General features: G+C 43.3%; 2 protein-coding genes across 3 annotated transcripts in view; one reads left to right on the top strand and one right to left on the bottom strand.

Annotated features, from left to right (window-relative positions):
• ARID4B (AT-rich interaction domain 4B) overlaps window positions 1-17,557 on the top strand; it is a 183,346-nt gene that overhangs the window by 78,195 nt on the left and 87,594 nt on the right. The gene's annotated exons all lie outside the window — the stretch shown is intronic.
• On the bottom strand, window positions 14-17,389 carry GGPS1 (geranylgeranyl diphosphate synthase 1). Of its 2 annotated transcripts, XM_053382577.1 has the most exons (4): window positions 17,187-17,389; window positions 11,937-12,034; window positions 2,781-2,851; window positions 14-1,003 (listed from the first exon to the last, which is right to left on the bottom strand). In XM_053382577.1, exons 1-4 carry the CDS (start codon window positions 17,366-17,368, stop codon window positions 242-244), a joined length of 1,113 nt encoding a protein of 370 aa, XP_053238552.1. In that variant the 5' UTR covers window positions 17,369-17,389; the 3' UTR covers window positions 14-241. The 2 variants fall into 2 exon arrangements, with proteins under 2 accessions (XP_053238552.1, XP_053238553.1); XM_053382578.1 differs by lacking the exons at window positions 11,937-12,034; window positions 17,187-17,389 and adding an exon at window positions 4,651-4,824.

The raw sequence follows: 17,557 nt of genomic DNA, 5'->3' as shown, positions 1-17,557 counted from the left end.
CAATCAAAAAGGATTATAGATGAAAGTTGTAGTTGGCAGCTTTATTTTAATGGAAATGTGCAGCAATATTGCATACACAGCTGAAAGTAGAAGTCCAAAGTTCACTTAGGGCACATATAAACCCCATAACCCCTTAATACATGCTTGAGAGCATTTCCTATGAAGCAGTGATAGAAATATTGTAGTTTAGTTTCCTTGATTATTTCAAAATTGTTTCCTGCAAATATAATCAGCAATTGTATCAGTTCTCGTCGTCCTTGAACATTTTGCTTAAATATTCAAGTAGTGCTGTAAGCTCAGGGTTGTCCCCAAGAGATTCAATTTGTTTGTAAGCTTCAGCCTCAAGTTCTTTTAATGTTTTCCGGGTATATTCAAAAGAACCCACATCCTCAAGGTAATGTACACAATATTTTTTTATGTCCACATTTTCAGTCCTTTGTCGCAGAATATTCTGCACCTGAGTGCTTTCTGGCCTAGACCATATGGCATGGATAGTTGGGAAACTGAACTTCCCTTCAGTTAGGTCTTCACAAAAACTTTTGTTCTCACTATATTCTTTGGAGTGCAAGTTTGCATAGTCATCTCTAATTTGAAAGAAGAGCCCAAGAGTGTTAAGGAGTGGTTTTAAATCTTTCTTATAGCTAGAGAACAATTGCATGAGGCCAACAGCTAGTCCAAAAAGGCCACCTGTTTTTTGCAGAACCATGGTTTTATACTCTGCTTCTGTAGGACAGGTATAGGTGTCTCTCCAGTAAATATCCAAGCCTTGGCCCTTATGAAGTTCTAGCAGTTGGCGGGTGAACACTTTTACAGCATCTGGATGATCAAGTGTTAAAACTTTTTCTAAGCCAAGGAAATACACAAAGTTGGCACAATTTATTACAGATGGTATCCCATAGATGCTATGGGCCACTGGAAAACCTCGCCGTAGTTTTGAATTGTCTTCTATGTCATCTATAAGCAAACTTGCATTGTGCAACATTTCTGTCACTTCAATGATAACCTAATAAAAAAAGAGAACAGTAATCAAGTCTTGCATTCTACTAGTTTCTTCTACAACAATTCAATAGCTTTTGACTTTCCCTTAGCCTGGTTGCAGATCTCAACTTCTGATCCCAATGTATCAATTTTATTATTCTCAACTCTTTGCTTTATGGCTTTGGTACTTGTGGGTTCCAGTGTACCCAAAGGGCAAGCAGAGTGCACACCAGGCTCTCTACTTCTTTGTGTGCTCACTAAATATAATGGTGGTGCTCACTCTCACATTCTTCTCTCTCCCTTGTGCTGCCCAGAGCAAGAAAGAAAAAGCAGAGCAACTAGGACCTGCTTAAGAGGAAAAATGTGTAAGAAGGAAGAGACAAGAGATTGAGAGCAGAGTTAATTGGCTAACCAGGCCTGGGTGATATATTGCCCAGGACCAGTAAGAAGAGCAGACCGCGATGCTGGTTTCACTCAGCGATATAATGCTGGTGAAACCTGCCACTGTGCCAGCATCTGCTGGAGGGAGTCAAGAGTTCCTTTCTCCAGTGGGCACTGCTAGCAGAGGGATTTGGGAGCGGTAGCAGTTTCACCAGTGGGGCAGGGCGGGCGGAGAACGATGCTCTTGCCACTTGTGCACAAGCAGCGAGAGCACCAGGGTGGTGCAAACAAGCTGCATTGTTCCATCCTGCGAGCCTGGGTGAAACCGCCTCAGCTCTCAAATTGAGAGCTGGGCAGTTTCACCTGGTGTCTCGTGGGCAGAGGCCAATGGATCTTGTTTTTTCAACATCACGGTATATTGCCAAACTGCGATGTTTGGCAGGCGATACACCGCGATGTTGAATAGCTGGTATCACCCAGCCCTGTGTCTGACTAAGGAAATTAAGAGTCAACAGGAATAGGTTTGGCTAATGAACTCAGAGTACCGTATTTTTTGCTCTATAAGGAAATGTGTGTGCGCCTTATGGAGCGAATGCAGGCTGCGCGGCTAAGCCAGAACAGCAAGAGGAGCCGCTGCGCACCGCTCCCTCTTGTTGTTCTAGCTTCGCCGTGTGAAGCCTGTTCAGGGCACGGGGATCCTTCATCCCGATCCCGCTGCCCTGAAGAGGCTTCAAGCGGCTATCCCAGAAGCCAGAACAGCGAGAGGGATCGCTGCGCTCCCTTTAAATAATATTTTTTTCTTGCATTCCCTCTCTAAAACCTAGGTGCATCTTATGGTCAAGTGCATCTTATGGAGTGAAAAATACAGTAAATTATTTTGAAGTGATCTTTCTATTAATTTGGAGTACATCTAGATTTACCAAGAGGTACATTAAGAAAATTAGTTTGCATGAAATGGGTTTTCTACTGGAGCAGGAAACTTGGTTTAAAGGAGTGGTTTGATTTTGGGGGGCTAAGACCCCATCATTGACATACTCATGTTCTTGGGAATGTCTTTCAACCTCACCAGTTTGCCTTCTGTGAAAAGGGTGTTTTGTGATTGGCTACGCCCACCGTGTCAGTCATTTTGTGTCTCCCTCCACTCAAGACTCCAGATGTACTCACCATCCCAAAAAGGTTTGCAATCCCATAATATATATGGGCCTACGGTGATCACAGCATGCATGATTGTGGATCACTGCATAGTTACAGTACCTAGCCTTAGAAACGAACCAGATTTGGTATACAAAAAGCACAAACCTCCTATCAAGTGTGAAAACCATGTACATGTAAAATTCAGTATTGTGGTCATTTAAATACTTGGTAGCTTCAGTCTGGAAAGGATAAATTTACAGGTAAATCAATTTAAGAATGCAACTTACTTGTAGCTTATCTTCAGGAACATTCAGCCAGTGATTAAAAGCTTGGGAGAGTTTGGTTCTGACTTGCTTTCCTGTAATTTTTTAAAAAAGTTAAAGGTATTATTACCTGGAGAAATCATTAAAGTCTGTGGAATTTCCTAGCCACTACTCTTCTCATAGTAATTATACTTCACTAGGTCAAGTGGAACATGTGTTTGTATGTGTGCAAGTTATTCAAATTCAGGAAAACTTTGCTATGTAGCTCACCAATGAATACTGCTGAAGTTTAGAAAAAGTTATTTTCATAGTATGGGGTAGAGTGGATGATACATGCTGTGTGGCCTAGCTGGAGTAGAGTCTTTACTTACTTCAGGGTCCTGCTAGGACACATATATTGGGATTTGAGAAGTCCAGGACAGACACACCTGCATGTTGCTTAACAGTTTCATTGCCTACTGAACACTACCACAGGTAATCCTAAAATTATTACACTTATACAATATGTTGATTATAGCATTAAGGTATCAAGGTGTGGTTTTAATTTTGTACTTTCAGAACTAAGGTTGTAGGCAGAGAACATAAATTGTGAAAAAACCACTCCCAGTTGTAGCCACAATCCACTACTTCTGGGCAGCCATTTGTTCAAATCTGTATATAAGGCAGCTGCATCTGTTAAAACAAGCCAGAGGAATGTAGATAATTCAAATATTTTGTTGACATGTTATTATAGATAATCTGGACACCATTTCTGAGGATCATGATTGCCCCCAAAGCACTGCTGGCTGACATGCCAATTTTATCTTACCAGATATTTCAATAAATTTAGGATTAATTTTAAATCCACTCAGAAGCTTTTTGCTAGGTTCCAAAATGTGGTATGGGAACTCTTTATGCATGCAGGAGAGCATTTGAGGCTCCCACTTCTTCCTGCAACATGCGCTCCCGTCCCACTTGAACAACTGACTGGATGTTAGGGAATCCCTATGTGGTATCAAACAGTACTGAGAATTGTGGTTGCAAGACGAAAAGGATAAAACAGCACCTAAGCATGCACACTGGGCTCCAGATCCCATCGCTTACGCATTCCAAACTAAGGAAATTTAAAGGTGGGGGGGGGTGGGCTTTTTACTAATTCCAGGGTAGACCAATACAGATTACCAAGAAAAAGAGGTGTTTCCCATGATTAAAATATTCAGTTAACAAAAAAATTGAATCTGGGGCTTAAGTTCACCATTCTGCCCCTGACAGCTGTCCAGCTCCAAAGTAGTAGAGAAGCTGGAACTAATCACAGGATAGGATTCCATACAATATCGCTTAAATAACACATTTGCCAATGGTGTGGCCCTTAACAGCCAGTTTTCCAGAATTTTGGAACATGAGTTAACATGGAAATCCCTTATCCCAGCATGCTAACATCAGAAGTGCACAGCTCACTGTGGAAAGGTGACATATAAGCTAAATCAAAAGGTTTTTGTCAATTGAATTTGATTATGCCTTGCGTCTATGCTTAAAACGCTTCAACTTGAAATCAAAAATGAGAAAGGAAGAAATAATAAATTATACTATTTAGAAGGGAAATAATTCACATGCAACTTATTTAGGGTTGCCATTTTTTAAACAGTGAAAATCCGGACCGACTCTCTACCTCCAACAACTGGCTCATTATGGAGGTCATGTTTGTTCCCATGCCCTACAATCACCCTGGCTGCTTTCTGCCTGTTGTATAGTTGTTAAAGGTATAGGAGCATGCCAAACAGGGCTTCAGGTTAACTGGCAAGCTTAGCCTTTAAAGAATGGAATGGAAATATAAGAGATTCAGCACACACATATCCCCTTCCCCTTTTCTGTGCCTTAAAACGCTGCCCATCAGTGCTGTGCATTCACCCCTCACCTCCCAAACTTTTTAACTCCTCTCCTGCAATTTCTCCTACCTGTCACACGTAACCTCTACCCTTTTGGCCTTTTTCAACTGTAAACTCTTCAAGGGCTTGGTATGGGAGAATCTTGTCTAGCAACAACAACAACCTTCTATACATCTGGAGGCTGACTGACCAGAAACCATTGCCTAGCAACAGCAGAATAATGAACCAGATAGAATTCACTAACATTAGCCAAAAAATGCCTTTTTAATACAAACTACAAATATGTTGCATGGCCATCTGTCATGGATACTTTAGTTGAGGCACCTACATTGCAGGGGGTTGGATTAGATGACCCTCAGGGTCCCTGCCAACTCTACAATTCTATGATACACAAATCATGGCTAAAAGCACATACTAGAAGTTCTCCTAACCCAAAACAACATTTCCTAAAACACATAGTACTAATCATAGTACTTGAAGCCATTGCCTTGAGTCCTACCCTCCACATCAGGAGAAAACAAGCATGCTCCCTCTTCCATGTGGCAGCCCTTAAGATAGTTGAAGATGGCTATCATATCTCTTCTCAGTCTCTTCTTTTCCAGGCTAAACATACCCAGCCCTGCAACCTCCGCTTTATAGCAGCCGGGGAGGGAGGAGCCTCCTTCAACCCTTGATCTAATTCTGTCTTCTGTGGCATTAGCTACCCCTCCCAATTTGGTGTCATCTGCAAATTTGATGAGTATCCTCACAATTCCTTCATCCAAGTCATTTATAAAGAGGTTGAACAACAACGGGCCCAGGACCCTACGGCATGCCACTTATCACTTTTTTCCAGGATGACGAGGAACCATTAATGAGTACTCTTTGGGCTCAGTTAGTCAACCAGCTACAAATCCACCTACAGTGGTGCCTCGCAAGACGAAATTAATTCGTTCCGCAAGTTTTTTCTTCTTGCGAGTTTTTCGTCTTGCGAAGCACGGTTTCCCATAGGAATGCATTGAAAATCAATCAATGCGTTCCTATGGAAACCGCCTTCAGACCAGGTCCGGGGACAGTCTGTCCCCCGACCTCTTCTGAAGGCGGGGGGGGGGGGGAGACAAGGGCTTTTCTTCCCACCCCCAGCCTTCAGAAGGCTGTTCTGAAGGCTGGCGGTGGGAAGAAAAGCCCTTCTCCCCACCTCCCACCCCGCAAGCTCCGGGGACAGGAGGGCTTTCCTCCCGCCCGCCAGCATTTTAAAAGCCCCCAGGACAGCGGAGACTTCTCTGCTGTCCCGGGGCGATCTTAAAATGCTGGCGGGCGGCAGCGAAGCCTTCGCTCCCGCCCGCCAGCATTTTCAGATCGCCCCGGGACAGCGGAGAAGTCTCCGCTGTCCCGGGGGCTTTTAAAATGCTGGTGGGCGGCAGCGCAGCGTTCTCTGCCGCCTGCCAGCGGTTTCAGATCGCCCCGGGGCAGCGGAGAAATCTCCGCTGTCCCGGGGGCTTTTAAAATGCTGGTGGGCGGCAGCGAAGCGTTCGCTGCCGCCCGCCAGCAGTTTCAGATCGCCCCGGGGCAGCGGAGAAGTCTCCGCTGTCCCGGGGGCTTTTAAAATGCTGGCGGGCGGCAGCGCTCGCTGCCGCCCGCCAGCATTTTCAGATCGCCCGGGACAGCGGAGAAGTCTCCGCTGTCCCGGGAAGGCCGGCGGTGGGCCAAAGTCTTTGCTCCCCCCCGCCTGCCTTCAAAAGCTGTCGGGATAGCGGAGAAACGCGCTGCGCTTCTCCGCTATCCCGGGAAGGCAGGCGGGGGGAGCAAAGACTTTTGCCCCCCGCCGGCCTTCAGAAGAGGTCCAGGAGCTCTTCTGAAGGCCGGCGGAGATTTCCCTATGGGCTTTCTTCTTGCGAAGCAAGCCCATAGGGAAATTCGTTTTGCGAAGCACCTCCAAAACGGAAAACTCTTTCGTCTTGCGAGTTTTTCGTTTTGCGAGGCGTTCGTCTTGCGAGGTACCACTATATTAGTTACCTCATTCAATCCATATTTTACCAGCTTCCTTGTGGGAATATCATGGGGGACTTTGTCAAAAGCCTTACTGAAATAAAGATACACTATGTCCACAGCATTTCCCTGATCCACCAAGTTTGTAATTCCATCAAAAATAAAAGAAAGAAATCAGATTGGTCTGGCATAACATATTTTTGAGAAATTCCTGCTGGGTCTTAGTAATCACAGCATCCTTTTCTAAATGCTCACAGACAGACTGTTGAATTATCTGTTCTAGGACCTTCCCTGGTATTGATCAGTCGGTAGTTACCTGGGTCTCCCCCCCCCTTTTGAAGATGGGGACAACATTTGACTGCCTCCAGTCAGTAGACACCTCACCTGTTCTCCAGGAATTCTCAAAGATAATAGACAAAGGCTCTGAAACTACACCCACAAGTTCCTTTAGTACTCTTGGATTCAGGCCCTTGAGATTTGAATTCATTTAGGACTTGCTCTTCCTCTCCTCCCCTGCTGCTCCCCAATCTGCTCTATAGGGTTAGTGGACCTCCTGGGCCGGATTTGTGGGCTCATGCAAGAGGAAGGTGAAGTTTCATTTTTCAAGATGACGTCTGTTATTTGAGGATGGACTCAACAGGGTTTCAGCCAAAACCTCTAGAAATAAGCACTGGTAATTATAAGCAAAAAATATGCTTATCTTCAAGAAGGGAAATAAATATTTATGATTTTTTTTATCAAGTCATAAATATTCTTTACAGTTGGGTTCAGACATAATACCAAAACATAGTTTGGCACAATGCAAAGGACCCTAGAATGAGCACAAAGCCTGCAGCTTTCTTCTTCCCTTGTAAGTGTGATTCTCTCCCTCTCTGGTACGTGGCAAACCATAATGTGCCAGTACATCTAAATGGTCAAACTATAATACTATTCCACACAAGGTTAAGCACCTATAATTCCATATTTTAAACAGGCAATTTCAGCACATATTTGATCTCCCCCACAGAAGGCAATGTGACTTAATAATTTTAACGTTGGATAGATTACACCTATCGCATACTGTATGACCTGTTCTTGCTTTGAATTAAATCTTTATTTGAAAGAATTTAAATTAACATAGACATTACGTTTTACCACCTCAAATGTATAGTGAGTAGGAGGTGCATATCTGATATGACTTTAAAATTGAAAAATGGTCCAAATAAAAAGCCGATGTCCAATAAAGAGGGTGCAAGAATCATAATAACTGATTACTTTTGTTTCAAGTAGGCAACTACAATTTCATATCAGTTTACTAGATATATTCAGGCATAGATAATACTGTGTTCTTGCGTTTTTTATAAAAGACAACTGAATTCCTCTCTAGAGTTACATGAAGATGGCAACCTTAATCTAACAGCCAGTGATTTCACCAAAGCATCTTGGAACTATGAGTAACATACAGGAATGCATTGCTTAGGAGTTACTACTTCTTGCGTAAAAAGAAAATGAGAGCAATTTAGTATTCATCCTGCTGCCGTGTGCTAAACAAGTTAGCATTATGAAAGCTTATGTTGAGATTTATTTAGGCTTCCAAGCTTACACAAGCACTTGAGAGGGAGGGAGGTATTTTGAAGCTTGTGGCACACTAGCAGCCAAATGTTTTCCCACATATACTACCTTTATTGAAAATACCAGAGAATTATTTCGTCAACAACTTACTTCTCATAATTCAAACAATCTTAAAAACAGAAATGAGCCAGCAGAACTCAGAAACCTGAATATAGCTTGTAGATCAATAACCACCCTCAACTGAGGTGATATTAAGTAGGAAACTGAGCATGCACACCCAAGACACCCCATTGTAAAAAAAAAGTGTAGGTGGAATGGCACCAGTGTAGGTGGAATGGCATGAGTAAACATTCCCTGTAATTTAACGCTTTGGTTATGAAACAGAAAAATGCATCACACCATGTGATGATTCCACAGGATCTCTACTTATCTTTTGGAAATGATCAAAGTATTCTTGCATGAAGCTTAAGTTGAGTACTGGCAGTGAAAACATGTTTCAACACCAAGTCTATTAAGACATAGTGATCTGGTTTTGACACAACCCTAGTCCATATTTAGTGGTACATGAATGAGCAAACTTGAACCTCAGGCTTTTATTCTCCCTTTTCCTCCTCTAGCATAGTCACATAGTTTCTGCTTTAAATTACCGTAACTGCAGTTTGTCATTAAAGTGAAGTTGTTGGTTTGGATGTAACATTAAATGTTACTGAAGCAAGCTAGAATCAGTGAGGTGTTAATGAGCGTTATCTATGTACTAAATGTACTATGCACCTTTATCTATGTACTACACAGTTTTAATTGCCCTGATGTGCATCAGAAAACGGTACAGTGAGATAGTGAAACATATTTACGCAACATTTGTACACAGTCCAAAGACATACTCTTTAGGTGGTTAACAATAAAAAATTACATGAATAAATATAAAATATAGCCACCCACCCATCATATCTCATTTGCTGGGGGAACCTGGAGAAAGGCCTCTGAAGATGACCTTAGGATCTGGATAGGTAATCTTCAAACATGTGCAAATCTATATTAAAAATCCAAGATCTTTAAAATACGCTAGCTATAGTGGACAGCAAGTACAGAGATGAAAGGAAGGTGGGTAGTAAGATACAAACAGATCAGAATCAGGTATTATAAAAGCATTTACCTAGGAGCAGAAGCCCAGTCATTTATAACACTTCTTCAACCAGAACACTGAGAAAACATATGATCAGACACAGGGAGTGAGCAGTCTGGAAATTTCAAGAGGTTACAGTATTGCTTAAGCTAATCACATGTAGAGCTGGTCAGAAATTTAGATGGAGAAGTTTAGATAACACTAATGTTAAGAACAGGATATGAGTATAATTTAAAAAGAGAAAGCACAGGATATGTGATGGTTGGATAGCACTGGTCAGAAATTAAAGGGTGGTTTGAAAGATATGTGATACCAACCCTAGGCTTTAAGCTGAAAACATGCAGTAGACAAAAGAAAGTGATTGCTACGGGCATCAGTTTAGATACTAGTTTTAGACATTACTAGAACTTAAAGCTCCTCCATGGATCACTGCCTTGTCGTGAAGCCAAAGATGGAGAAGTTCTATATGGTCAGCAAAAACAAGACCTGGAGCTGACTGTGGCACAGATCATCAGTTTCTTACAGCAAAATTCAAGCTTAAACCGAAGAAAGTAGGAAAAACCACTGGGCCAGTAAGACACAATCTAAATCAAATCCCATATGAATACACAGTGGAAGTGAGGAACAGGTTTAAGGATTTAGATTTGGTGGACAGAGTGCCTGAAGAACTATGGATGGAGGCTCGTAACATTATACAGGAGACAGCAACGAAAACCATCCCAATGAAAAGGAAATGTCCAATGAGGCCTTACAAATAGCGGGGGAGAGAAGGCAAGCAAAATGCGAGGGAGATAGTGAAAGATACAAGAAATTGAATGCAGATTTCCAAAAAATAGCAAGGAGAGACAAGAAGGCCTTCTTAAATGAGCAATGCAAAGAAACAGAGGAAAACAACAGAATGGGGAAAACCAGAGATTTGTTCAAGAAAATTGGAGATATGAAAGGAACATTTTGTACAAAGATTACCAGAATAAAGGACAAAAGTGGTAAGGACCTAACAGAAGCAGAAGACATCAAGAAGAGGTGGTAAGAATACCCAGAGGAATTATACCAGAAAGATATGGATGGCTTGTACACCCCAGGTGGTGTGGTTGCTGACCTTGAGCCAGATATCTTGGAGAGTGAAGTCAAATGGGCCTTCGAAAGCACTGCAAATAACAAGGCCAGTGGAAGTGATGGTATTCCAGCTGAACTATTTAAAATTTTAAAAGATGATGCTGTTAAGGTGCTACACTCAATATGCCAGCAAGTTTGGAAAACTCAGGAGTGGCCAGAGGATTGGAGAAGATCAGTCTATATCCCAATCCCAAAGGAGGGCAGTGCCAAAGAATGCTCCAACTACTGCACAATTGCACTCATTTCACACGCTAGCAAGGTTATGCTTAAAATTCTACAAGGAAGGCTCAAGCAGTATGTGGACCAAGAACTCCCAGAAGTGCAAGCAGGATTTAGAAGAGGCAGAGGAACCAGAGACCAAATTGCAAACATGCGCTGGATTATGGAGAAAGCTAGAGAGTTCCAGAAAGACATCTACTTCTGCTTCATTGACTATGCAAAAGCCTTTGACTGTGTCGACCACAGCAAACTATGGCAAGTTCTTAAAGAAATGGGAGTGCCTGATCACCTCATCTGTCTCCTGAGAAATCTCTATGTGGGACAAGAAGCTACAGTTAGAACTGGATATGGAACAACTGATTGGTTCAAAATTGGGAAAGGAGTACAGCAAGGCTGTATATTGTCTCCCTGCTTATTTAACTTATATGCAGAATTCATCATGCGAAAGGCTGGGCTGGATGAATCCCAAGCCAGAATTAAGATAGCTGGAAGAGATATCAACAACCTCAGATATGCAGAGGACACAACCTTGATGGCAGAAAGTGAGGAGGAATTAAAGAACCTTTTAATGAGGGTGAAAGAGAAGAGTGCAAAATATGGTCTGAAGCTCAACATAAAAAAAAACGAAGATCATGGCCACTGGGCCCATCACCTCCTGGCAAATAGAAGGGGAAGAAATGGAGGCAGTGAGAGATTTTACTTTCTTGGGGTCCATGATCACTGCAGATGGTGACAACAGTCACAAAATTAAAAGATGCCTGCTCCTTGGGAGAAAGCCAATGGGAAACCTAGACAGCATCTTAAAAAGCAGAGACATCACCTTGCCAACAAAGGTCCGTATAGTTAAAGCTATGGTTTTGCCAGTAGTGATGTATGGAAGTGAGAGCTGGACCATAAAGAAGGCTGGTCGCCAAAGAATTGATGCTTTTGAATTATGGTGCTGGAGGAGACTCTTGAGAGTCCCATGGACTGCAAGAAGATCAAATGCATCCATTCTTAAGGAAATTAGCCCTGAGTGCTCACTGGAAGGACAGATCGTGAAGCTGAGGCTCCAATACTTTGGCCACCTCATGAGAAGAGAAGACTCCCTGGAAAAGACCCTGCTGTTGGGAAAGATTGAGGGCACAAGGAGAAGGGGACAACAGAGGGCAAGATGGTTGGACAGTGTTAGAAGCTACCAACATGAGTCTGACCAAACTGTAGGAGGTAGTGGAAGACAGGAGTCCCTGGAGTGCTCTAGTCCATGGGGTCACGAAGAGTCGGACACGACTAAATGACTAAACAACAACAACAACAACAACAACAACAACAACAAAGAACTTAAAAGTGAAATGTTACCTGGTAACTGAAGTAGGTAGTTGTATGGCTCCAACAGAATTCTCTTAGATGACTCTTCTACTTGTTCCATTTTAAAAAAAATTCTGGAGTAGTTCAATCTGTTTAAGAAAAACCCTTATTAATGACCAGGGGTCTGAAAATTAGGTCCTACTAACCACCAAGACTATAGTAAGAGTTTACATAGTAATTGTACCCTACCCCTTCCATAGAATTAAGGAGAAGACCTAATAATGTAGATGACATTGTACTCCCATTAGCCTGCATGTCCCTTTCGGAAACTGCCTAATGCAAGTTCATTACAGCCACACCTTTGCTAGGGTAGTGCCTAGGGGGTACACAATCCCGAAATATTTAGTCATGGTTTTCCAAACATCCATAAAAAACTGTACAGTTAAAATACTCCTTGTGCCAATTCTCTTAACTCCCTTGCTTTAGGCAGGCTTTCTGTTCTTTGCACCCACCCTGACAAAGGTCTTAATTTGTGCCAAAGCAGAATCCAGCAAGCATAATCAGGGTTTAAAAGGCTAGGAAATAGCCCTTCCTTCACTCACAGAAACACAGTCCAGATTTTCCTTTACTCCCTGCAGCAGCTTCCTCTGCTTCCCAGTCATCATTTTTTAAAATATAGAAACCTCTCACTGCGGACTATGGCAAGGAGAAAACAGAACACGGATGCTAATTCAATACAAGCAGTGGGCCAATATACAGGATGTACAAGTGAAAAATCTAAGCAGGTAGTCACTGCAGGCTTTACTCTAAAATACTCCTTAAGTATTTTTTACATGACATTCCAAGTAGTACGTAGAATTTAGTGCAAAGTACCCAAGATTAGTAGTATGTCACTTTAAGTAGGAAGCATCACTAAAAGAATTTCTTGAACACACACTTATTTATACACAACTAACAAAAATGATATTAAATATTAAAATTTCAAAGTACAGTGGTACCTCGGGTTACATACGCTTCAGGTTACAGACTCCGCTAACCCAGAAATAGTGCTTCAGGTTAAGAACTTTGCTTCAGGATGAGAACAGAAATCGTGCTCCGGCGGCGCGGCAGCAGCAGGAGGCCCCATTAGCTAAAGTGGTGCTTCAGGTTAAGAACAGTTTCAGGTTAAGTACGGACCTCCAGAACGAATTAAGTACTTAACCCGAGGTACCACTGTAACATTGTCATATCATTTTAAAATCTACTGTTGTGAGTTTGGGGGTGTGTGCCTTGGCTCCCCTTCTAATTTCTGGGTGCCAGATGCTGGATTTAGCATATTGATATACAAAACATGAGCCAGTCTGGTAATGACCCACTAAAATATAGTAGTTGGGGGAGTGGCTCTGTGCCAGAAGGCAAATGGGAGGGCCCGCTCCCTCAACTCAGAATTGGTTAGAAAAACAAAGGCTTTTGAAGTAGAATTTTTAGAGCTGGAAGGGGAGCGGTTGAGTTTAGGATTGCAGCAGTGGTGATGTGAGCTAGTTGGGAAGGGTTGCCATCTGCTAAACATAGCAAACTGAACAAAGTGACAGAGGGCCATGGCCGATTTCTGCTGGCATTCAAGACTGTGGCCATGGGAGAAGAAAAAAAACCTCTTGGAGTGTAATGTTGCAAGCCCCTCCATCGTCATCTCAGGTTGTATATATGTGTAAATAAACTATATGTCATACACCAGGGGTAGGCAACCTAAGGCCTGTGGGCCGGATGCGGCCCAATCACTGTCTCAATCCGGCCTGTCGGCGGTCCAGGAATCGGCGTGTTTTTACATGAGTGGAATGTGTCCTTTTATTTAAAATGCATCTCTGGGTTATTTGTGGGACATAGGAATTCGTTCATTCCCCCCGCCCCAAAAAAAATACGGTATAGTCTGGCCCACCATATGGTCTGAGGGACGGTGGACCAGCCCAGGGCTGAAAAAGGTTGCTGACCCCTGTCATACACCTACCGCTGTGCCTCATTTCTAAAAGAAACATAAGCCCTGGGTAAGCACTGGACCCCTGGTATCTTGCACTGCTTGGAGATCGGGGTGGTGTGTAACACTACATTCTTAGTTGTCCTATACAGCTTTCCTTATCTAGGTCTTCCTAAATTTAGGAAACCTATAATCTCATGTTTTGTAGGCCTGTTTTTCTGTAGACTTTACTGAAATCTCTTTTCTTCCCTCTCATTTGTAATGTTTCTTGCTGCACTGCAGATGCAACTGCTTCAAACTGAAACAATCTGTCTCGTGCAGTTTAAATACAGACACTACAGTAGTATTATCGTCCCAAATTAATTCTGCAGCCATTGTTGATTAGCATGCAGATAACAAGTTGTGGCCCAACATATAATTTCCTGAAAGCTTCACCAATGTTCTGTCTAACAGAAATAGTGAAACACTTAAGCGGCAACAAACAAATATACAGTGGTACCTCGGGTTAAGTACTTAATTTGTTCCAGAGGTCTGTTCTTAACCTGAAACTGTTCTTAACCTGAAGCACCACTTTAGCTAATGGGGCCTCCGACTGCCGCCATGCTGCCGGAGCACGATTCTTAACCCAAGGTACTATTTCTGGGTTAGCGGAGTCTGTAACCTGAAGCGTCTGTAACCCAAGGCACCACTGTAAAATCATTATCTATCATTGTATGATAAATGCTGACTTTCCAGTTTAAAATCCACAAAGCACTTTCACAGACTATGTGGAAAGTGCAAAGTTACAGAAGACTAATACTGATGTATATTCTACATAGCAAAGCCCAAATGAAGTTTTATATATCAATTATTATTAATTTCCCACCCTTCACCCTCAAGTCCCAGGATGGGTAACAAGTACAACAATTAAAACATGGTTTTAAAGAGAGTTTAAAACAGCTTTCAATCACATAAATAAGGTGGGTCCTATAAATATAGATCTCAAGTGTCAAAAGCCAGGGTAAAGAGGTTCATATTCAGCATTTGGTGAAAGCTGTATGATAAAAGGTGCCAGAAACACATCTGTGGGGAGTTCCACCAGTTTACAGCTACCACACAGAATGCCCTCTCCTGGGCTACCTGACCCCAAACTTCTGAATGCTGTGAAAAAATGAAGAGGGTTTCTACTGCCAATTTCAATACTCTCCTTCCAGAGGAGTGCAAACCTGTGCATGACATACCACCAGAATGTTAGCCCTTGAGGTACGTAACACCCATGTTTTCAGGATTCAGCTTCCATTTACTGGCCCACATCCAGCCCATCACCACCTCCAAGCACTGATCTAACACTTCAACCACCTCTCCTGATTCAGATGGGTAGACAGAGCTGGGTGTCCTGAACATATTGATGACACTTCACTCCAAATCCCCTAATGACAGCTGCCACGGGCTTTTTATACATGTTAAATAGCATGAGGGACAAGAAGGATCTCTCCAGGACACCACAGGACAACTTCCATGGTGCCAAAGAGTAACCTTCCATGGCTACTTTCTGAACACAGTGGTACCTTGGTTCTCAAACGCCTTGGTACTCGAACAACTTGGAACCCAAACACTGCAAACCCAGAAGTGTTCCGGTTTGCAAACTTTTTTTGGAAGCTGAACGTGCTCTGTTTTGAGTGTTATGCTGCTTCCGATATGAGTGTTATGCTGAGGTCTGTCTGTTTTTGCTATTTATTTTGCGTTTTTGTTTTTGCGGCTCTTTTTGTTTTGTTTTTGTGACTGTGTGGAACCCAGTTCAGCTACTGATTGATTGATTGTGTGACTGCAGTACATTGTTTATTGCTTTCATTTTATAGATCAATGGTCTCACTAGATAGTAAAATTCATGTTAAATTGCTGTTTTAGGGGTTGTTTTTAAAAGTCTGGAAGGGATTAATCCATTTTGCATTACTTTCTATGGGAAAGCGTGCTTTGGTTTTGGAGTGGACTTCCGGAACGAATTAAGTTTGAGAACCAAGGTACCACTGTACAGCCCTGGAGGTAGGAGTGAAAACAGTGAAGCACTGAGGGGCTTGAGAATTATAACTGTGATCAACAGTATTGAAATGAAAGTCTCCAAGAGGCATCCCTTGATCTCCCTCCAAACAAATTTCATCAACCAGGGTGTGACCAGGACACTTTCAGTGCCACGATCAGACCTGAAACCAGACTGGAACGGAGCCAAGTAATCAGCTTCCTCCAAGCATGCCTTAACATGTCAATAAAATTTTAATTGTGTTTCAATGCTGACCTAGAATTTCAGAGAAGGGTTTAAACATCTTTGGTAATGAACATGCCATTGTTTAATAGTTTGAATTGGCAGGCCACTTAATGCCTAAATCACGTTGGGCCAGCATCCTAATAATGACCTCATTTTTAAATCCGGAATCTTTCAGAAAGAAGAGGTTCACAATCATTATTTCATTTATTATATTTGCTATGGTTATATTAATAAAGGAGAAAAGAGCATATATATGCATATATGTCTCCATTATTGAATTGTAACAGGTGCCCAGAGCAACATATATGTACACATTTGAATGGTTGCCATTATAACTTAGATTATTCCATAAACCGCCAGCTAAAGCGTCGAGTCAAGAAACTATTAGGGTTCCATCTTCTGCTTACATGGTTAACAAATAAACTGAGTTTTATATCAAAATGTAGCAACGCGTTACATTACAGTATTGTACATTACACATAGTGAAAAAACAAATCACTTATTTCAGGAAAAACAGAGCAGCCCTCCCTCATATCTTTGAGCACGTCAACTTCTCCAAAGCAGGCACTTCTAAATACTGTACAGCCCTACAACAAGCCCCCCTACAGCCAAGTGATAATACACACAATTGTTTAAACAAAAGCTTGAGTTCCTATTTCACCCTGTGTCAAAAGTTCAAGACAGCTTACCAAGAACACTGCAAGGCGAACAAAACTAAACTTCAAAGCAACAAAGTCACCCGTACCCGTCTCCTGCCCTCTCAACCAGCACCCAGGAGACAGGTAACCCGCTTCAGAGGACAGCAGCCTCCCTCAAACGCGAACACCGGTAGAGAAAAAGGCCGAGGAGGGAAAGGCGAGCTCTGAGGCGAGCAGCTCCTGCTTCTCCCGCCACCGCCAAGGAGCAACTACTCGTCCTCCCCGGCGGCCCCGCGGCCTCCGCTTTATAGCAGCCGGGGAGGGAGGAGCCTCCTGTGAGGAGAGAGCGGGGCGGGGGCCGGAGACAGGAAGAGCCGGGAAACCCGACACCCCTTTTCTGCCGCCCCGGGGGGAGGGGGAGGAGGCGGAGGCAAGCCTCCCCCCGCCCGTTAAGCAGCGCCGCCTCTCACCTTCCGAGGTCTCCGCCAGCCCGGAGCGAGCCCCTTCTCTCCGCCCGTCTCAGCCCAGTGTGGCGGTGGGCACAGAGCCCCACCCCCTTCCGCCTCAACCGCCACCTTCGCCTAATGGGGGGGAAAATGCGCCACCGGGGCCTGTCGGCGCAGGCGCGAGCTCCTCCTACCCCCGCTTCCATAATCTCCCTTCGGCTCCCTCCACCGCCCCCGCCCCGCTCCATTTTCTCATTTTCCTCGCTGCTTCCCGATGCACTTCGGGAATTGTAGTACAGAGGAGGAGCATGTCCCCTCTCGGGCTGCGGCAGAGGGGCGGGTGGAAAACCACGCTACCCAGAAGCCCGCGCGCCGCCCGAGTCTCCGTTTCCATA

The sequence above is a fragment of the Podarcis raffonei genome, chromosome 3 (assembly GCF_027172205.1).
Source record: "Podarcis raffonei isolate rPodRaf1 chromosome 3, rPodRaf1.pri, whole genome shotgun sequence".
Classification (NCBI taxonomy): Eukaryota; Metazoa; Chordata; class Lepidosauria; order Squamata; family Lacertidae; genus Podarcis; species Podarcis raffonei.
Note: the sequence above shows the minus strand (reverse complement) of the source record. Positions and strands in the feature narration are given on the sequence as shown.